The 23,861-nt window shown below is 40.0% G+C and overlaps 1 protein-coding gene across 3 annotated transcripts in view; it reads right to left on the minus strand.

Annotated features, from left to right (window-relative positions):
- The window catches only part of ldb3a (LIM domain binding 3a), a 46,137-nt gene that overhangs the window by 16,904 nt on the left and 5,372 nt on the right, over positions 1-23,861 (minus strand). For all 3 annotated transcript variants that reach the window (XM_066693210.1, XM_066693209.1, XM_066693208.1), the window contains exon 3: positions 12,589-12,740. In XM_066693210.1, the coding sequence (XP_066549307.1) occupies positions 12,589-12,740 (152 nt within the window). The remainder of the gene's footprint in view (positions 1-12,588; positions 12,741-23,861) is intronic.

Raw genomic sequence — 23,861 nt, forward strand, 5'->3', positions numbered from 1 at the left:
CTCCCACTTGAGGAACCCCGGAATTAATTAATCTAAAACTGGATTTGAGAGTCATCACAGAATTTATGGCCATTTAATAATCAAATAAATTAAAAAAAATAACATAAAAATATGAAACATTACTTTTTTTTCCCCCCTAACCCCCCTGCTTTATTCTCCACCAGATTTTGTCCTTTTGAGAGCATGTATGGCTTATGAATAAACAAGTGAACATTTTTAATCAGGCTTGTATGGTGAATTGTGATTTTTAGAAACAGAACATTTGCAAATTAATGAGACATTTAAGATGGGAATCCAACACTGTACAAGGGAAGTTAAAAAATGTATTAAGGGAGCTGTGGATTCTTCATAAATACATCCAAACCTGTGTTTTACAGTTTGTTTGTTTCTGTTTGAATTAAAAAATGTTCCATATGCTAACACTTTCAAAACCTTAAGAGTAATCCCTAATGAGGTAGCCTGCCAATGTGAACCCTCCCAAAGCTGCTACAATAATCTCTTTTTGATCAATTCTACATAACCACATGGTGTGCACATCCAACTTAAAATAAACACGAGGTAAAAGCCTGGTCTCAATGATGATACTGATGAGAGTACAACAGGAGGATTACTGCCGTGGTGTTGTAGCAAAATTACACCGATTGTGAGAGAGATTTGGTTTCTTGCTTCCCTATACATTTTATGCCTAATTTTATTCCATGAGTTTTGGAGAGTGTGGTTCGTCTGGACTTTGCTGTTTATGTGCACAGAGGAAGATGAAATCCAGACAGAGAATACTAGCAATGAACTCGAACTCTGAAGCTTTCTCTGAAACTCCTTTAATAATCCTTTTCTTGCACCAATCCGAAATGAGTGTCTCTCTGTTCTGCAAACCTTCCCTTATAAGCTTTTGTTTTTGCACTCGTCCATTTCCACATGCACTTTGTGCAGTAGTGCCAGGGAAACCTAACATAGGCTGGGTCTTATCAGAGTCCCTATATATATATATTCTATGAATATTTGAAAACATGAAGAAAAATATTATTTTTTTAAAGGGGCTATAGCGAGATTCACATAGAAAAATGATTTTGTGGAAGTATAATGTTTCAGGTAATGTTTAGCAGGTAGCATCTTCCTATCCCTAGGGAAATAATTATTCTTAATACTGCAAGGCATGTTTCATGTGTTGCCATGAAGATTCAGACATTTGCATTTTGTTTTGATTGTGTGTGTGCGTGTGTGTGTGTGTGTGCGTGTGTGTTTGTACATTGCGGCTTTTGTTCTGAATAGTCATCTTCAACACAACTCTACCCTTAAAGACCTGCCGACTGAGCGATATGTTTTGCCTTTCCCTTGAAGAATGTGTGTGCAATAAATGCTTGTTACATCAAGTGTGTAATGACTGAAGAGGTGATGTACGTAAACACAGCCAAAAATCCTTATAATGACAAACTCACATGTGTAATAGAAGTCAAGTGGGTCAAACAAACAAAAAAGAAAAAGCTTTTGATGGAATAATGGACTTACCAAGGTCTGTGTGGTCAGAGACAGGAATGAACGATGCAGTCAAAACATCACAAGCAAAATGGAAATGGAAATCAAATGAAAAGTAAAATTAACAATGTATTGTGGAGGGGGATGTACACAATACAAGTTGGTTATTTTGCATTCCAGGAACCCTTCTTAATGAAAATCATGGTTAACCCCCACTCCAAATACACAGGTTTTCAAATGACTGTTGTTTTTCCCCAATATGAAAAGCTTTTTGCCCACAAATGCTTCAGCGCAATTTCAAAACCAACAATAATAATCTGTCCTTGAGTGTATCTCACTGCAGGGAACTCTGAAATTATATATGGATATTCACATATTCTCTTCAAAATGAAGATTGAAAATTTTATTGTGGTGGAAAAAACAACAACTGGTAATATAACAGAGGCTAATTTTAAGGACATGCCATTATTATTATTATTTCTTAACAGATGCCCTTATCCAGGGTTACTTAAAGTTTATATAAGGACATCCTGAATCAAATACAGATAAAAACATTCCTTAGGGGTGGTCTGGGAGCTCAAAACTAGGTCACCTGTTGCTTTTTCCTAGAGAACCAGCATTCCTAAATTGATTTAATCTCCAACTGTTTCTTTTTCATCTCTAATTTGATTAGCCCAGGGAAAGAAAACTAGCTTTACCCTTTTACTTAATAACTCAACGGTAGGTCTGCATGCTTGTCTCTGGTTCAAGCACGGGCAGTTTCGAGTTGAAATGTTGATGCGAGGGAGCAGGCTGAGTCTACACCAGGCTCAGCCAGTGAGGAATCCCTGCCATGAAACTCAACACACTGTAATCGTATTTCACCGCATCTACAGAGGGCCACAACTACTGTACGCAGGAGGGAATGGGCTTTGGGGAGGGTTCAAAGAAACAGGAGACTCTGCAACACCCCCCCTTCCATGTTAGTCAGCATGATGCCCCCCCTACCCAGCACATGGGATGGCGCCACACTGTTGACCCAGAAGAGCATGCTGGGAAGATGCCCTATAATCCCTTCAGGTATGCACACAGAGAGGAGACTGTTCCTTTTTTGGGTTTGAGTACTGCAGTTTACTTTGAAGTGAACTTTCTAATGATCTCTAATGGCATTTTGCATTAGCACCCTTCAAATATTTTTTTTTTTCTGGGGATAGAGGCCAGTGGCAGATAAAAATGGCCTGCATATTTCACTGTACATTACAGTAGAAATGGCTTTGAAACAGACACAGAGTGAACTCTACAGATTATACAACAGGGTTGGGGAGTAAGGAATACAAGTAGCAATGTTACATAATCAGATTACAGAATTTTGATACTTGTATTCTGGTTAGTTACTCCTGTCAGACGAGTATTCTGATTACCAATACTTTTTAAAAAGAGTAAGAGATTACGGATTACTTATACATCATTTACATGAAAGTGTACAAGTGTAAAGAAATTCTGCAAATCTGAAGGGACCCACGCGTAGTATTTTTGCAACCTTGTTGGTATTTACGCGTCTCTGGCCAAAGAGTGGCTGATTCGGTGCCACTGTACAACAGGCAGCAGAATGGAAGTAACACACAGTTCTACCACGTTGTGCCAACATAAATTAGGTTTCTACAATGTTGTGGCAACATTGTGTGTGAGCAGGGATTTAACTCGTTGAAGTACAGGCAATTGTTCACTTTCAAAGAAAGAAAATGGAACAAAGTGCAAAATGTGTCCACCACGGGACAATGTACGGTCTGCTCTAAAGGACTCAACTTCAAATCTAAAAAAACAGCAGGAGGTAAGATTTTATTTTTTGAATGTGTGCAGCCTTAAGAGAATTATATTTGACATGAGATTAGAAAATTCGCATTTTAATAAAAATGATAATAAATACATTTTAATAATTACATACTTTTATGAAAGCATAATAAGCAAAACGGCAACACAGGCATAGTATACCCAAAAGCGTTGTCAATAGTTGGCATTTGCAGTAATACATTATCCTATCCAAAATTAAGATAAATCCATGTAAATTACAAATAGTTACTGTGCAACCTAGCTGGTTCTGTGATCTTAATACTTAATATAATACGAAAATAACAACATACAACGTGTTAATAGTCTAAAACAAAATAAATCACATAAACTGAATATACTAGTCCTAACCAGTGCCATGGCATGCTGTGCGGTGCTCTTTAACAGGGTGCGTTCAGGGGATCCTCACATGTCATACCTTTACACTTTTACAAACCGATACATATCACTTAAAAGAAGGTAAGACAACAATAATGTGTTAATTGCAGAAACAAAATGCATAAAATTCATTGATACTTAAAAAATACCGCCTTAATTGTATTGATTTCAATGTGTGTTTTCGGTGCCGGGTGACTTGAAACTTGTGACTGCGTTTCTCATAGATGGAAAAATGCAATGCATTTAAATCCCCTTTGTTGTAGCAAGTTGCTTGATCCGTGTATCTTCACAGATAGAACAAAATAAACAGTAGACTTTGTAAGCATTTAACATACTTACAATTTAGAGAAGATACCTGTTAAAGTTTTAAAGAAAATGCTCTAACACTGATTAGCAGAAAACAAACCATGTGCCTGCATTAAAATGACAGTTAATGAGATACACCTTTGACATTAACGCATTATTGATATGTCTGATTTATGTCGGTTTGTAAAAATGTAAAGGGTATCAAAATGCAGTTTCACTTGTTTAAAAATGCATACACTACAAAATGCAAATTACAGTGTGCAAGAAAATTTAACAGATGCAAATCTTAATTACCATTTTAATTGTCTGTACTGTGGATGAAAATATACAATTTCAATACGTCATCCATATTAGAATTGTAGTACATTTTGTTTCACTTCTTGAATTCAGCTGCTTTTGTTTTTTTAATAAAGGGAAAAAAGTATTCCAAAAGTAATCTGAAAGTATTCTGATTACGATAATGACTTGGAGTAATGTATTGGATTAGGTTACAGATTTTCAAAAGGTAATCAGTATTCTGTAATGGAATACTTTTTAAAAGTAACCCTGCCAACCCTACTTTATGGACCTCTAAAACTGACACGTTATTTGTCATTCCAAGCACACACATCACACAAAACTAAGTATCTGAATCAATTTGTCTGCAAAGAACATGAGTGGAAGCTTTCTAGATTGGATAGGTGAAGGGTAACTTGACATTTCTTCGGAAAGCCAGACGCCCACTCTGGGCGGATTGATCCTTGAGATAAATAATTGTGTAAAATGAATGATCAAATACTTAAATAAATAAGCCTGTATTGCCAAATTGTGATAAAAAAAACATTACAACTAATATGGCAGAGGGTTCAAATAGAAAGAAAGAGAGGATCCCCCTTGGCTCTTGGAGACTGGGGTTGGATCTCACTGCGCTTTGCTGGGTCTTCAATACCTGCTCTACATTCACAATAAAGTGCACACTATGAACAGCAGCACAATGATGCACCATTGAAGTAATCAGCCCATAGTCACAGACAGATCCAGCAGAGGGCAGACAAAGCCCCATCACAAAGGACCAGTGCTGCAGCTCAATAAAAGCACTGGGGTCTTTTTAACACATTCTGGCTCCTCATTAATTTTACAACCTGATTCACAAAATTTGACCATCAATGTAATGGAAAACAAAGAAAAAATCTTAATGTGCCCCTGTGGCATAGACATCAGCCTCCTGCTTCACCCTCTGCATGAGCGATGAGGCCAAAGTACTGGAACCTGTGAGGTTTGAGTTTGCTCCTTGATTTGCCTGGTGTTGTGCCACATACATGTTAGCTGTGTGCCAAAGGCTGCTTGGTGTCGTTTTAGTCAATTTAATCGTACAGCACTTATTTAAAATACATTACCCATCCCTGTAACTGACACCAGGGAACACATTTATAAGAATATTAGAAAGGCTCCGAGGAGAGATTCGTTTCAGTGGGAGTTCCGTCCTAATTGGAATAACTGTACGAGGAGGTGCAAAACGCAGGGCTTGATTCTATTTAGGGGAATTTCAAGTAAATGATAAAATGTGGTAATTAGAGGGTTCAGAGCAGGTGTAATTACCAGTAGTAAAATGCATTTACCATGAAGGCAGTTTAAAGTGCCAAAATAAATGCCAATCAAAAACAAAATGGATAAAAGATATTGAAAATCCTCAAAGATACCACAGATTGCACATCTTCCCCTTTGAGCACCCCCCCCTCAACACAGCTGACAGCTCTTCCTTCCCATCGTGCCCTGACCTGTTTTAGTGTGATGATAACAATATTTACAATCGTATTCTGACTCCAAGGTCTCCTTCCCTTTCAGTCCCTGTGGGAGGGCAGCAGTTAATAGTTATCGTATTATCTTAAAATGGAGAAAGCATCTGTTCCACAACCTTGAATATCTGCCTGACCTATTGAGAGCTCTTAACAATCACAAAATGGATGGATTGCAATGTGAGTGGCACACGGTGTGAAGGATATGTTAAGATTGGACTGGAGAGTACTAGTCCAGGGTGAGATTAAAAAGAAGTAAAGAAGGCAAGAGGCGAACACAGCAAGCACATTTACCTTGATGTACAAAGAGCAATTGATGAAATGGGCTTAAGTCATTAAGGCATTCTTAAACACACTGTCGAGATCCACATAAACTCGATATAAAAATCGGCAAAGACATTTCCATAAAGAAGGAAGGATTCTGTTGCTTGGTTATTAATCAAGAAAGATTATAAGACGGGAAACCCTTAAAACACGTTTACTTCCATTCTGCTGCAATCTGTTCACTGGGTGACAAACACGGGAACAGAAGCAAATTGACCGAATTGTTTCTCGTGTGCAGCAAACAAACCAGCATGAGATAATTAAATACCACAGGGAGAAAGCTGACAGACAAACTTAATGTGACCCAGATTCGCAGATCATTAAATAACGCCACGCAACAAATTGTATCTGCAAAGTGCAGCGCTCCCGACTGAATCCGCCCCGGCCCTCGCATCAGGACAAGCGCTTTTAAGAATCTGGTTAATTCTGAATGGTTCAGTGGATAACCGGTTACCACTGACATGTCTTTAGATAAAGGATAAAAAGTCCCATAAAACTGCCGGAGCGCAGCAAAGGGAAAGTAATAGAGGTGATATTTCAACGGGCGGAGACTGCCTGGCGATTAACTGAGATCTGCTGAGCGCACGCATTAGGCAGGCCTTGACATTTGATTATCAGCCACTTCCATTTTCCACACCGGCGTTCCAAGACTCGTCTGAGTTAGGAAACCGAACCAGACAAGAACCTCGCTTCCAGATGGTCATGTTTATCTTCACCATTGTGTTAAGGTGTGCTCCATTTTATGCTTGGTGTTGTAGTTATAAACATGTAATTCATGTATATGTCAAGGCTGCTCATGGTTTTATATGGCACAGCTCTGTAGAAAAGATTAAATGAAGAAATCAAATGTATCATCATTTGTATGCACACACGCCCTCCCAGTCTATTGTGTCATGGCTAATCAGCAATTCAGCTGCCAGTTGCATCTGTGAATGAAGTGCTTCATTGTGACTGCTGCTCCGTCGGTATGGATCGTTACTATGCTTTAACAGCCCAAATCACAGAGAATACTAATTTAGAACACATTTAGAGTGATCAACGCAGAGATGGAAGTAAAATGCTAAACCATTAGTTGCTTGAAATTTGAACTTTAAATGTCTTTCAGAAGTATAGCTCTTATACATGCATGTATAAAATGAGTAAAATATAAATATACACTCAATCAAGTGGAGGAGAGAGAAGGGAAGATTTAGCCGAAACGAAAGAGAAATGTACAGATTGCCACTGCGCCGATCACAGAGGGTGAATCCCATAGGCAGCTCTGTAGACAGCCCAGCACAAGACAGCACACAATCAGAGTTTGTCAGCCTCCCCACCACCCCTACACACACAGAAGCACGCATACCCCTCGCCTGTCACTTTTAGCCCCGTCTACTGTCGCCCGCCAAATTGGCCTGGATAAGATAAATGAGGAAATAAGTGCTGTGACCGTTTCATACAAAATTCCACACACACCAGCTCTTCCTGACATAAAAAAACACACCACAAAGAATGGTAGTTTTATTTAGAGTATAGTTGGGGAGGGCAAATGACTACTTAATTAGGGGCAGGAGTTTTTAAAGACACCTAAAAACGACAATAGGAAGTAAAAGCAGAAACAATGCTCATAGCTCACATTCCGTCCGTATTTTGCATGTTCTTTGATCGAAGGGAAATGCGTTTGGGGTTAGTCCTCTGATCGGTTTGGTTTCCGTTGTTGATTTTGCTCGTTGACGTCTACACATTCCATTTGCTCCTGTCCTGACCTCGAGAGAGAGATTTTCATCACTAGGGGATTTTTGAAAGCGCAAAGATAATGGAGTTCAAGGGTTAAGGGAAAAGGCCGGTTCCACTGAGTCTCTCGCTGGGTGTTGCCCTGAGCAAGTAAAAGGCAACTAACATGGGCAATAAGTTTCTCCGCCATTCCCTGTATGTTATTTTAGGTACAAATTGCATTCAGATTATTATTTCAATTCAAAATAAATCATGACACAATGTTCTGATTGTCAATTCCTTCTGACTGGTTAATATGAATTGGTATGAACTCGTCTGGGCTGATGGATGGACCATACTGGTTAAATAATCTATGTTCTGTCCTACTGCTTCATATTATACATACTTTTCTGTATGGGAGGCTGCATCAAATTATATCTACAGCTTGAACTGAGAGGAACAGATACATTTGAAACCGAAATTCAGGTGGGGTCAGTGGTCATGGATACACTGCCAAGCCACACCTTATAAACCAAATTTGGGCTGTGGATCTGTGAGTCTCCTCTTCATCACGGTGCTAAAATAGTGCAGGTCTCAGACTAAAAATTCCCGTGGACACTGCGACAGGCTTATTTAATTAGTTTGTTAATATTGCCATTTATACACCAAGGATCTGCTGACCTTCCAGGCTGAGAGGATTAGAAGAACCACAGATACTGAAGCAACCAGGTCGGTGCAGATGGTGCAAATGACATCACCGAGAACCAGTCCTGAAAAAGCTTGTTCAAGGAACTTCGGGGGGCGGGGGGAGAGGGTCAAAAAAACGTCTGTCATTATCCTTCTGGAAATAAGATGATTGTATGATAGCGTGGTACTTTTCCATATCCCATATTGGGAGACCTAGATTCCAGCTAAAGATATTGAGCTTTATTTATCTCTAACTATGAGGAGAGCCCCCGCAGTGTGGATTATTCTAGTTATTATTGCAGGTATTTGTGCAGCAGTGCGGCTTTAGAACAGGATTGATGGCTCGAGTGAGATTGTTTTTGGAAATAATCATCAGGGTATATCAGATTTTAAAAAAAGAAAACAAAAGGCAAACAGGATATGGTAGAGGACGCACATCTCTCCATCTGTCATCAACAAGAAGCTTTTAGCATATCTGGCGCAGGCAGTGGTGCAAGTACATTTTAATTCTTAACGGTACGCCAGCTCAAGGACTCGCAGAACCCCACTCACAAAAAAATAACGGTCCATGTCAAGTAACACTCGTTAAATAAGCAAATGTTTGACATAAGTACGTTTGTTAAATACCTTTACTCTACACAGACTGGCACACAACACTTGATAAAAGGATTAAAGAGGCAATTTAAGTCTTTTATTTAACTTTAGATAGCTAGTTACCAAATCAAAGACATTTCCACAGCGGTGCGTAGTAAGTGTAACCTGCAGAGCGCCAGTCGGGACATGCATATTATTTGTCAGGGTGTTGTCAGTGCAGATGTAGGGCATATTAAGCGATCTGAATAATTATTTCAATGGCTGGAAATGAGAGAGTGACAATAGCCCCCATGCACGTATGTATGTTAAAGGCTTTGTTTAGCTTTATTTATTTACCTTTATGAAGAGAATGATGGGATTATTCTGGCATTCATGGTCTGTTCTTGGGTTGCTGCTTAAAGCCAGGTGTTGTCATCATGTTTGATGCATCATGATTTCATCATGCCCACATTTGAATCAGATTACAGATTAAAATGTCTTATTGAATGTTGTTTATTGCTTTTGTCCCTAGGAATTAAGGCAAAGCTATCTTGAAATTACATTTATTGAACCCTTTTGTGTCCTGAAGACCTAAAGTGAATGATGTCTTATTTGAAATAGCAGATGCTTAGACTGAGCAGTAAAGATTGGTCTTTAAGAAGGATCAGGACATTAAATCTTTTTTTTTTTTTGATCCCTCCCTCCCTACCCTCCCTTCCTTCCCTTCCCACACACTCCTTGCCCAATGGGGTGAGGGCAGCCCACTTTGGGGGCGGCATGTTTGCACACTGATCTGTTGGTTGGCATGGAGATGGTATGCTTCTTGGGGATGGAGGGTAATGTCTGTGAAATCCCAACAAGAGGACATGAGCCCTCAGGCGGCACTGTCTGCAGGTAGACTTATTTCATCCCACAGAAAAAACATCAGGAGCAACAGGAGCAACAACCCACCCCACAGCTTAGTGAAATCAACGTCTAACTAACGTGTATTTAAATGACTTGAAGTTATTTTGTTGGGTTGGGTTCTTTTGCAGTATTAGCATAAATCAAGGAGGAAGCCTATAAGAACTGGCACATACAAGATCTGGGGGAGCTCAGGATCCCATGATGGGACCCACCTCCGGGGACGGTCAGTTCCCCCTGCTGGAGCCCGAGTCCAAGATCTTTTAAAGATTTTATGGATGATCGTTTTTAAAAAAAAGATGTTAAAAATGAATCTTAATTGTTTTTAAAGATTTAGTTGCTTTTAAACCACATTGTTTAGGGTTTTGGTTTAAGTTTTGTTATATTCTGTTGTCAAATACATTGACCGTTTTGGATTTAATTTTAAATGCATTGGACCTTTTTTGTTTGTTTTTTATTTTTACTTTTTTAATTGTTTCTTTATTTTGTCCAATGCATTTTCAGTTATTTTCAATGTATTTGACCTTTATGTTGGTGAGCAGTTTTTGCTTTTATCACGTTTGTTTTGTTGTTTTGGGCACGTTTATTTTGAAGTTAATTGTTTTGTTCTTTGTTAAAATCACAGATTTTAAAAATGTTAAGTGATTTTAAGGATTGATATTTTAATGATTTAATCACAAGTATTAAAAAAATTGAATTGTTTTTATTTATGAAATGAAAAATACTAAATTCAATAAAATAGTATTAGCATAAATCTTATTAAATGAAAATTAGTCATGCACAAAACTAACACACAGCGCATTTGACAAATTCAGGGCTCAACGTTATTATCGTATTGGAAATGCTAATGTTAAGATTTTAGGGGAAGCCCCTCTCTGGACAGACCTTCCCACAGGACAGGATGATCAGCTAAAAACTGACGGGTGCCACACAGAAAAACCTGTGAAAGCAAGATTAAATATCACCTGCAGACCCAGGAATCAATAAGGGGTAGCTTTGAAATTTGAACAGAGGTATGAATTCCTAAGCACAGGGAGTTTAAATCTATTTCTCAGTCATAAGAAAGGATGCATTTGGTTAGTATCAGGGTGGGGTTAAAATGGGGTGAGATAAGGCGTTGGTTTGCAAAGTGAGTTTTAAGGCCTGATTGATGTAACTGAATCACTTCATTCATGCCTTACGAGATGCAATATGTGTACATATAGTCGATATATGAAGCATTTTAAATAAACCCTTTAAGTGACCCAAATGAGCTCTAAAGAAATGACTTTCCATCCAACTTCTTACTTTCTCTCTTTTGACAAAATCATACTCTAAGAGTCACAAATCTTTCAGGGTGCAAAAAATACAAGCTTAACACCCACATAAATAATATTATTACAATTATTACAATTTTTTTGTTGTAATCAAGCACAGCAGCCTTTGGTTTACTTTTCCGTTTTGTGCGTCTTCTGTATATATAACAAAGAGATTATATCTTCAACAACAAGGTGGCTATAATAAATCAAAGAAGCGACCAGGTTGACTTACTCTTTATTGTGATGAACGGAGTCTTCGGCCGAAATAAAAAAAGACAAAAGCAGCAAAGCCCCTTATTGAAAATAGAAGTCATTCGCTGACATTGTCTTCATCTGTCTGTGCCGAGATACCTGGCCTCTAACCCTGTGATCGTGCACACCTGTCCCAGCACAGTGACACCCAATCTCACTAGGTCTCCGGCATTGTTCCTGCCTCTGTCAGTCGCTTTGAAACAGGAAGCACGTATGATAGACCCAGGAGGGTGCGAAAGAGACTTTAAATCTCTCACCCGGCACCCGCCCTGGCTCAAAGCCCTTCACATGCACACATTCTCTCACGCAACGAATCTCGCATCTCGCAGGGCCAGGGGTTACTGGAGCAGATGGACACCTCTGTGAACATGACAGAGTATTCCCTGCAAAACGTGTGACTGCAGCATGGGTTCTCATCCAAACTGCCCTGCGCCGGCCGTTTCACATTGAACCCCAGTTCCTAGTAAACAGATTTATTAATGTGCAGCATTCAGATGCAAGCAGCAGATATTGATGTCATTAGCCTGAACTGCTCTTGCTTCATGATATGTGGAGTGTGAATCAAGGGATTAAAAGGAAAACCAAGACTGATATGTAGTTGGAGGAGGTCCCTATTGTTTTTTTAACTGGTCCAATTTGCTAACTCTAGTAGAAATACTCTTTTGAATGGGATAAGATCAGTCTATAATAAAAAGAAAGCCCTTCTATCTGTTAAGTAGCAGACCCCTTACATAACAGATCAGACCCAGTAAAAATATTATGATTCTGTGTGACCATTGACACCAGACCCTGTATGAGTACAGAGCCAAATAACTACGGTAATGTTTCTCTCTTCTCACTTTTGTGTTTCACTCCTATTGATTTTAGGCTTGCTGTGCCCCATCAAGCTCAATCACATTGTCCTGCCCTGCATGTACTGTTCCTGTTGTCCTACATTTGAACAAACAGAAAACCATCTGAATGAAACCCGCAGCTAATCTCCTTAATGTGTTAATCCTTGCAGTGCGGGCAGTGGATTTGATCTGGACAGCTTTGTGTAGCGGACTGTAATGGGGCTGGCGGGTGCGACGTGACCGGAGAGGCGGGGACAGTGCTGGTACCTCTGCATGGTGAGGCTGAGGTTGAAGCTGGCACACTTGATCTTGTTCTGGGCTTCCAGGTGGGTCATGCCATCGGTGCTGGCCCCGTCGATGGCCACGATGATGTCTCCCTGGCTGAGGTTGGCCTGGGCCGCCTTGCTGCCGGGGGTGATCTGTGGACAGGTGAAAGAGACAGGGGGGGCCAGGCTTTAGTTTTTCAGGACACTGCTGTAGACCATGACTGTTTATGAGTTAAATCTTAAATGCACACATGTAATGCACTAGGTATTGGGATATTCCAAAACACAAGTATTTGCATTTGTATTTACAATGATAGGAAAACCTTAAAAAAAAATATATAAAATGCATTGAAATACTGCTCACTGCGCAATTTTTTACAAAACCTGACTGTAATCTCTTTTCATCAAGATGAGACCTGCAAACTGCACTGCTACCATTTGCGACATTTTGGGCTTCATCAGACTGACCTGTCCGTGACTCTCATACATTCAAGTATTAACATTATTAAAATTGCAAACTTGTTTCAACATTCATTTCATTTCTACTGTGCCATTCAGTCTTTTATTCTGTAATTAGCATTTTTTATCCTTGTCTGTATCTCCTGTGATGAATAACACATTGGTTCACGATTCCTTTACATTAAAATGCACACAGGCGATACAGATACAGAGCGATGCACTCAGGTCCTCCCGGCACTATACAAAACCAAACATTTCCCTTTTGCATTTATGAATTCACCTCTTTTATTCATTATGCATGTTTATGACCTCAGATTTATCCTTTTCCCTCAAGACCAGTCTCTTCAGAAGCATTCATTTCATATATAATACTCATTTGCACCCAAATTACACACAGGCCTCTCTGTACTCATCTGGTCAGACACCTGCTGTTGGTGTATATGTACAGGAACACCTATAAGCCTAAAAACTGAATTGGATTGGCTCACAAGGTGATTTCTTTTCATCGCTGTAATCTTGTCATTATTTCACATTCTGAACCCACTATGGACCTGCACTGCACTTTGAAAGGTTTTTGTCCTGGTGGCCTTTTCCAGTTAGGCTCAATCCAAAAATGAAGAGTGATCCAACCTCAGGACAGTACAATAACTAACACATTTTCCCAGTCTTTAGACACAGGTAATTGAGGGTGACCTACAAACACAAGCATTTGCATTGTGATGTTATAGATTGGGGTTGGAGACTATGGTCTATAAATTGAATTAATTATATTCTCTTAAATCTAGTCTGTTTGGCAGGATATTTATTAATTAAGCTTAAAGGAAACACCAAGCCAAGATGATACCAACAATTTAATTAATTGTAATCACAGGCTTTCATGGGATTAAAAACCCCAGCTCTTCCATCACGAATTGTAATCAAATAATGAAACCAACCTGTGATGTTATCCTAAAAACGCACTGTCCTAGACTTTTGATTCTACAGCAGGTTTCACTGACTCACACATCCTCTCCCAGTGATGCAAATGAACCCTGTGTGGCCCTGGCGCGCTTTGTGAGTCATATACACAGTGACAAGTTCCCATTCACCTGCTCGGCTGTAGAGAACAAAGCCCATGGTGCCAACCAAGGTGAGAGGTCAGGAGCATCAAAAAAGGAAACCAGGAAAGCAATCTTGAGCAATTACCACACATTGGCAAACATATCACATAGAAATAGAAACACGCAGACACTGATGCCCACTTACAAGAGCAGGCACCTGCACTAGAACTGCAATATTAACCACAAGAGAAAAGAGCAACAGCATTGATATACCTTTTGAGCTGTGTTACAGGTAAAGTCCTCATTGCCTCAAACTAAACTTGTGTATTAACTAGCCCAGCAGATAAGATAGCACCTTCCTGTACAAACTAATACCACGAAATTGTTCAGCAGTCCTGCAAAGTTTACGATTTCATCTTCCCATCTTCCATGTGGTCGTTTTCTAGGTCTTTTTCCTTCTCTTGATTTCAATACAATAGCTTTTGTATAAAATCCGCAATAAGATAAAAGGTAAATTATTGTTTTGCCTGACATTTTTCTTGGATTTTGGAAGTTGAGAATTGTACATACATAACCCCCCACTCTTCCAGCTTGGAATTGAAACCCCATCTCTTTGGAGGGAGCAGGGAACCTTATAGCCACCTCGTTAAATGTTAAAAATAAAAGGCGTTGTTGACACCCCCTGCCCTCCCTCTCCAACCTTCTGTACCCAGAGAAAACCGGGCAATGAAACGGCAGCCTCCCTGCTCCCACCTGTTCTTGTTAGTCAACTGTGGGTGTCTCCCACAAACATGTCTCCCCGCAAACTGAGGGAAACCCATAACCAACACGCCCTCGCTCCCAGCCCTGGCAAGTGCACTGCCACTGAAGCAGGCAGAGAAATTAAATGAAATGCACCAGTATTAAAACATCAATAAAGGAAAAAAGCCCATACAGTCATAGGATGTGCTTTGCATCTGAAATACACAGGAGACTAAGCCAGGGAAAGGAAAACTACAGAAAAGTGGAATTTTCTGTAGATTTCCAGAAAAGTGGCCATATATGTGCCGTTTTTACTTTTTATGATTGGTGGTTTATTTTCTCAAAAACAGACCACACATTAAAAAATATAAATATACAGGAAAAAAGCCGATACAAACATTCCAGATAAAATTGCAGAAAGTGCAGTCTTTTCCTATTTAATTAGTGGATGTTCCCTGAAGGCGGAAAGTGTTGATTGCATGTCTACATTCGGACATCAGTTACCAACGCATTGTGGGTGTTTGGGTTGATGTTTCTCTTTAAATCTGTTACAGCTGCATGAAAAATGGAAGGCAGGGGGTGACTTCAGTAGCTGTACATTTCAAGATTAAGAATATCTATTATCCCCCACATCCTCCAACCCCAGGGAACTTTTAGGAGTAACATAGCATGTCATAGCCTGTCAACCAAAAGAGTGAGCCTACTGTGAGAAAAAATTGAAATACTTTTTGTTGGGTATATTTTTACTTGGCATTTAACTAGAAAAAATGTGACTCATTTCTCTACGCCCCAACGTTTTGCCTTCCCTCATTAGTAACTTTCCTACAGAAAACTGAATCAAAGGGGACTTTGAATAGTTCTACAGAGAAAACAGAAAAAGTGTTCTGTCTGAAGTCCTGATATATCTCTCCACCTTACTGGGTCAATGCAACGTTCAACTCGTGTTCTTTCTTGCAAAAAAAAAATGAATTAAAGACTGCTTGGATTGAAATGGTTTGTTCTCAGTACTGGTAGGAGTGGGAGGAGACCTCAGTTTAAAACATGAGTGTACAGTTGCTTAAAATGAACACGTGCTCTGTAAGAACAAGGGATGCAAAGTTGTTCAAGAATCCATCAGAAACCTATTCATTCTTACAGATTCTGCAAGCTGGATTCTCAAGATACAGGACTGCGTTACAATGGCGCTCCTCTGAGCGCTCCGCAACACAGCGGCTCCAGCGCAGTACAGTGTTAAGCCCTCTACGCTAAAAGGCCAGGCCTCCCAACGCAAGAGGCTTAACACTACACTACTTTTTTAACTGAGGGGCTACGTCACTTTGTAATGTGCTCATTATAACACGAATGAGCCCCGTTACACCAAGACTGTTAAAACCATGTGGAAGTTTAGCCCTGTAGACCAGGTGTTGCAGGTTGGAGTCCCGGCTGTGTCATAGCGGATCCGTTGGCCTGGGTGGGCTTTGAGTCAGTTCCTGAGGCTTACTGGGCACCCACAAACTCTATCGCTCTGCTGTTTGCACTGTTGTAAAACAATTATGTTGATGGTTTGGCAGTGTGTGTTTTAGAGGACTCTTATGTTATAACTTAATATGTTGAGTGAAAGGTTTCTCTTATTGTACAAGAGATGTTATGTTATGCAGTTTGGGTGAGAGGAGGTTCTGGCTGCATAAACTGCAGAAAATTACACAAGGATTAGACACACAAATATCTTTGCAGTGATAAAAACATTTATTTACACTAAACAATCAATCCCTCTTCTCCCATCTAAAAATGCTTTGATCCAGGACCCGCCGTAACTGACCTACAGTAGACGAAACTATTTATTAAAAACATGTATATCCCGTGAAACTTGCACCACTAGCGTTGAAGTGTCCTGAAAGGTCATTGGTAACCAAAGCATTTTTAAACCCTGATAATTCTCAGCACGGGATGACATTTATACAGAAGATAAGAGGTATAGGACTGTTTGGAAATGCGGCTCTGTGATTGGCTGGTTTCATATGTGATTTAGAATTGTGTCTTATCCGATTACATCTCTCCTTTGTTGATACAGCAGTCGTAAGTTAAGATGCTCTAAAAATCACCTTGCCAGTCTATTTTTTTCTTTATAAATCATCCATAACAATTCAACAAACAAAGCTTCACTGCTGAATCACATTGAAATGCATGACAAGGTCAACCTAACTTCTTGCTTTCCCTCAACGTAATCGGCCTTGCATTTCTTAAATTGTACTATCTGGGGGCTGATGGAAGCAGATAAAGGAATGGAAGGATTTGAATCAAGTCCCCCAAATCTTGATGGCATACCATTCGCACAGTAACTGGCCCCACTAAAACAATTCCTCTGTATAATGAATTTCATTCTGAATAAACAAGTTATTCTAAGAGGGGAAACTAAAAACAGCCAAGTAGGATAGGTCCATAGTGTCTAACAACGAACAGGCCAGGGCATATGGTGCTACATCACTCTGTGCTGCTCTATATTTAGTGTGCTTGTCACTCTAAATTTGAACAAAAGAAACTGAGTAGCAGAAACAGGAATGAAACCAATGTTAATCTGCTTTCTGTGGCAGGAAGCAGACCGATAACATCCCTTAAGCTGTCTGTTAAGAGAAGTCTACTATGGATTGCACTCCGGACAGGCGCCGTTTCTTTAAACAGGGAAAAGAGAAAGCTGTGCACATACAGAAAAAAATAGGTTTTACATCATTGAAATCTGCAGGTGGCCACATGTAGATAAGCAGTGCGTTATGGGTGGGAAATTGATGCATGGGAGAAGATGAGGTATTATGAATTTCTGATGTCTTCAGAATTATCTGTCAGATGTTTTTTTAATAAAAGTGTTTCCAGGTGGTATGCCATAAAAAAGGCACATTGGTTACCTGTGCTGTATGGTACAATACCTTCATTTGAACAGCAACATTACACTCTTACAACAATCTTTCCAACAGTTTTTATTACTGAAGTTGCTTTTGAGGTATATGTTGAATAGCTGTTTAATGTACATCAGTTACAAATACTTATACACTGAAATCGCCCTATCTTTTGCGAGGAATTGCAGTGCCAGGAAGGAACATTTTCAGTGTTATAATTATAATAAAGTAATTGATTATTAGTATTATTATCATCAACAATTACTGGAATTGAAACTGTATTTCTATTTATATCTGGCAAATCCATATTTGTCTATGAAGTTGCGGTCATACACATTAACAACCGTCTTACCTGGGTCCAATCAAAAGGCATTTGACTAACACTCACTAGGAATCACTAGTGTCCAATAAACATTGAGAACACAGAATTGTCACATTAGTTTAATAAACAATACTTATTGAAATAAATCAAGTAACCATTTCAAACGAAGGGTGCCAATATTTGTCTGCATCCGTATCTAGTATATTGTATTTTATTATTGTAACGTATCATTGACAAATTGCTTGTCCTCTATTTCACCCTTGCTCAAGTGTCAAAATATCATTGATTTGATTATGTTAGTTCTGTGAAGAGCAAAGAGAAAATCCCAGATCGGACTTCTAATCCCAATAAAAGGGTCCGATGATTTCCCCGAAGCCCGATGGAATGGCGTACAGTGCATCAATAGGCCTCCGTACAAACAGCTGCACGATTCCTGGCCGGTGAACCTTGCTCTGTTATTCAGTGGCTCCAGGAACTCTGTGAGCCCTAACGGTGTGCAGAACGCACTCTTGATAAATGTCAGCTGTAACTGGCTAAGGGAGCGGCAGCCTCCTGACAGATCTGAAAGGTTGCACCGTAAGTGTGAGCGCAGCAATGACTCATTGTGCCGGGCTGGTATGCAGGGTAGCTTGGGTGACCTCTGACCAGCTTGTCTGCTCCCAATCTTGTGCAGAGAGTGTGCTGTGAATACTCAATCGCTCTCTCACTCGCTGTAGACACCTGCTCACCTGCATTCAGACGAGTCAATGATTTTCAAAGAAGAGAATTTCAAAACAGTTCTACAGTATTTTTATATACTATTACTGATTCCCCAAACTTAATCAAATAATAAAGTCATCCAAGACAAACACTACCGATTTGTTAGTGCTGGTTCTCCCCCCTCTTCACATTCCAACCGATGCCCTGCTGAATAAACAGCCGATATTTCAGCTCAGATCTCCCGTTCGCCCCAACGCAAACAATGGCCCTGTTCTTCGGCTGGTCCGGGGTGAGGGAGAGAAAGTGGGGCAGAGACGGAGAGCACACTTTATCCACTGTGCACAGGGAACCTCTGATCCCCAGGGCTATTCTTCTCGCTCTTAAGCAGCCAATTCACAGCGTCCTTCAGTTAATGATGTTCCCAGGAATCCATGCTAGTTAAGAGATTGGTCTTGCTGCATACCGCAAACACAGTGATCAGGCAGTAGAACAGCAGAGTCTTTTATTTCTGATGTATTTCAAAAGCTGAATAAAATATTTCTGAAATTACCTCATAATTATGTGACCCACAGTCATACAACAACTTTTTTGGATGCCAGCATGTAATCTTTAAATGTTTTAGAAAATGAAAAGGGGACACTTTTTGTTTGGAAGCCTTAGCACTCTGACAATACAGAGTCTAGATTTCCTTTCAGGAGGTAATTCCACATCGCAGAATTAATAGCAAATTAAAGCCATTGGCAGCGCATTCAAAATAAGCTAATAAGAGAATGAATAAATCAATCAATTATCAAGTAAATGAACTAATTAATGAACAAATAAATTCATAAATAAATGCTAGATTACAGTTAAATGCATAAAAAAGGCAATTTTCAATATTGGGAGGGGCGTGTGTCCCCCCCATCATCTTCTATGGCTGTGAAGGTGGACATACATTATCGAGGGGACAATTTAATGTTCTCGCAACATTGGGGGGGACTCCTATGTCTAAAACAGGCCCTTAATGACATCATAAGCCTGTGATATGTTGGCCTTATCCATAGTGCGCTTGCTGTCCCGGTTGTGTTCCGACTTTGTCAAACCTGCTCATTTTGATATGGCAGGGCCCTGTGACATACAAAGGCACCCACAATGCATTGCTCCCGATATCTATAGCCCAGGCAATGTGCTGCAGCTCCCCTGACCTTCAGCTCCCTGCTAAAAACAGCTCGGCCTGTCAGCACCCCCGGGCCGCTGCTTGTAATAAGCCGAGCCCAAGGCTGTGCAGGAATGCCAGGATCTGGAAGACTGAGACTCGCATGAGTGACATATGTTATCATACTCGTATCCTTTTAATAGCACAATGCGGTGGTACACGGCCATAAAGATCTGAGAAGGCAGCGTCTCAGAAAGCCATTATTCTATGACTTTGGCACACGGCACGAGAGGCTTCATTAATCTCCTGGCTTTCAGGTCTCGCACCACAGCCGAGGTCTTTGCTTGGAGCCAGTGTAACAGTGCAGAGGCATCCAGTCCGAAGGCCTGCAGAGTAAGGTCATAGGGAGCTCAACTGTCAGGGGTGCGCTCAGTGAAAGATCACCGGTATCAGAGAACTGGCCCCATTCAGCCAAGTCTGGGGTGCAGAATTTGCGACGTTTTCATCCCCTTCTGCTGTGGGAGTATCTTGGTCTTTACTTTGAGAGTCACCCCCCCCGGAACCTGGGATCTGGGACGGTATGAGAATAGAAAAACTGGCTGACTTCCTTGCACCTGCATGCCCAGAATAACCACTGTGCCAGCCCACCCCTGCCTTGTAGCTTATTCCTCTTGAATGCTGACTTAAACATGCGTGGTAACTGAACACTTTTAGCCCTGGTCCTGGACAGACACCAATCCAGCAGGTTTGAAAGATCACCTTTAAATCCTTAGTTTATAAAGACGGGGACAAATTCAGCAAATCAATAAGGTGCTATTCGGTGAGAGGGAGATCACTTGAAATAAATCCTGCTAGAAAAACTCCTCTGTCACTCAAAGAGCACTGTGTCAATGCTGCTTGAGTGACATGGGAGTCTTTAGGAAATTGGTGGATTTAGGGCAGCAGATAAAACTAAACTTTAAACTAACTTAGAATACATCCTTCAAGCATAATATACACTGACTCCATTGCTTCCCATAGTTGCTGCAAGATGGCTGTTGGTGAATCTCTACTCCAATAGCTCGTTCCATCTCCTTCCACAGATGCCCAACTGGACTGAGCCAAATTCACTGTCATTTCCTGGACAATCCTAGCCTGGTGGCATGGATCCTGCTGAACCCATTTGCAGATGGATACACTGCTGCCATGAAGGGATGCACCATTATTACCTAATGTGTATTGTTATGCTGGTACTAAATGTATTAACTTCCTCAGACTTGCTCACACACTGGATTAGGCTTGAGCATCAGCGTTCTTCATTACAATCCTCTCTGTTTTTATCATCTTTGCATGGAGTGTTCTTACAGCACATACACAAGTATATCTCAAGAACTGGGAGGACAAGGTTACGAAAGGTATATGGACCGAAGAACAAATGAGAGCAAAAGTTGTAAGGAGACGTCAGGGAATATTAAAAGCACTGATGTCATGCGTTTAATCACTGATGGATATTCTAGAATGCTGGACAGAGTGCCGAGGATTGAAATGCGGCCCCATTCCCTTTAAAAGCAAAGTGAAGAATAAATTCCAGAATAAATAAAATGATATGCAGATTACACAAGTACAATATAGACTGCAATGTTTTTGGAAAGCACCTTGTTTCCTACAAGGCTGTCTAGCATCGGCATGACTATCAGTTTAAAGAACTGCTTTTACATCTTGTTAATTATTCAATGGCGAATACACAATATAAGGGACTGGATTTAGATATAACTAACAGGGGGGGGAGTTCACTGTGAAATCCATATAATATCCACTGCATTTTTTTTTATATATGCATACCGTTCTGCCCCAGAATAAACTTCCACAGCCTTGCACATTACACAGGTGATTTTGAAGAGAAAATTGAGCTGTTGCGGCTTTTCATCGTTTTTTCACTGCCACAGCGAATCAAAGCAAATGGTGCGGTGGAGAAATTCATCAGGTTGTCCTCCGAAACTACATGCATGAATCATTTACAATAACTGCTCATATAAAACCAAATCATTATTGTTCCACTCAATTGGCCTATGAATCCCAGCATTATTCACAATGGTCTGGACGTTATGAAATGTTTTATCAAAGCACCCTTCAAAATTTACACATTTACACGGTAAAGGATATGATAAATACTTGGTAATCAGGGTGCTGATGCTTAAAAAGATGGATATAGAGTTCATCACACAGGGTGATAAAATTATGTGCAAAAGTATACACCAAGATTAGCCTATATACCGAGACATGTGATCATTACACTCCTGTCCAAAACACCAACAGTGGCTCAGAAAGAAATCCCTGAACTACACTGCACCATACACATGTTTTTGCACCTTGAACCACTTGATCCCCACCATTTCACCAAAAGACTTGCCCAAAAAGAGCTCCTTTAAATAGTCTCTACTGCCCTGCTTCTAACTGATCTTTCTCCTAGAGGTGTCTGGGCTGTCTGATACCTCCCCCCTGTCCTCCTTCAGTCATGAAAGCCTACTCACTGAAGTATTAATAAAATGACAGCAAAACAAACTCTCCCTAGAAAACACGAATCAAGGATGCAGAGATAATGGGATTCATTGAGAGACCGTCCTGGTTGTAGTTGAAAAGATATTTGTATTTCTCTTTACTTTCATGTACTGGTGAAGTGCAAATATAATCACATGGACATGCAAATCTCATGCTGAAGTATTATTAACATAATCAATTATTATTATTATCATTAAATAGGAGGATGAGAATATATACTACATGCTCAATAAGCTAGTTAATTATTGTACTCATTGTTTCATTAGACTGAACTGATTAAAGTAATTGGCATTTCCCTGTTGTTACCAACAGCAAATAAATTACAATAAAACCAGGTTTGAGAATGGAAATGCCATTTGCATCTTAACTTTGGGGGAAAATAGTCGGCATGTACTTTATTGCTTGTGTGGGTAATTACTTAATTGTCACCAGCACAGTATAATCCATGCTTCACTAAACCATTTATTTGGCAGGCTTGTTTCCGCATACTGGTACCTGGTGCCCCAGACCACATACCATAACTTCAGTTGGCCAGTCTCTTGCCCGATGAGTCAGATGCAGTTTAATGGTCTGGTGTGGTAGGGTCTCAAACACAGAGCCCTATAGAACGGACCTCTTCTAAGGAGCGATGGGTATCCAATTTAAGCTGATCATAAAACCTGATACAATCTGAGGATTGAGCTTTTTCCCGAGCCCTGTATCACCGGGGCCTGAATTCCTGCAATAATTACCGACTTCTATTTCACACTTTGTGTGAAAAAAGAAACCCAGTGAGACATGCTATGAGAGGAGCAGATAGGCAGGGTTGTGATATTTAGCCCTTTTAAGTGCAGAGCAAAATGTGCTTCTACTTTCTCTGACAGTAAAAGCCCAGATCTAGATAAAGAGAAAAGGGACAGACAGGTGTTAGGTGGGCTTGGGGCGGCCAGGGTTTCTTCAGCTTGCCAGACAATAGTGACTACTGTATCTTTAATAGGGAACCTCTGAACTCTGCAGCGATATTGCTGTGAACTGCTTATATGATGTAGGTATATAGAGTTCAAAGAAAATTAACCTAATTTGGGCCATGTGTGTAAATGCCTCTATAGTATACGGTGATATTTATAGTTATTCTCTGTTGCAGGAAGGCCTGAAGTATAAACATGCCAAGATTGACACTTATCCATCAAGAGATTCAGAGCATTCCCTTCAAGAAATTCCACGATGTGAGAAATAAAATATGTTGCCCTGATCTCCTATCATTAGACTTGGAATAAGTGTATTAATTATTTGGTAATCACACAATTATTCCACATTTGTGCATTTTGTTTCGGACACTGTGTATTCCATTTCAATTACATTTGTATTGCCACAGAGCATTTCATACAGTAAAAAAATTTAAATTTACATTGTATATATGTATAAGCTAAAACAAATTTACAACATATTGGTTCAGTCAGATTACAAATATCTGTATATGGTGTAGATTTC

Source organism: Amia ocellicauda, chromosome 20 (genome assembly GCF_036373705.1).
Source record: "Amia ocellicauda isolate fAmiCal2 chromosome 20, fAmiCal2.hap1, whole genome shotgun sequence".
NCBI lineage: Eukaryota > Metazoa > Chordata > Actinopteri > Amiiformes > Amiidae > Amia > Amia ocellicauda.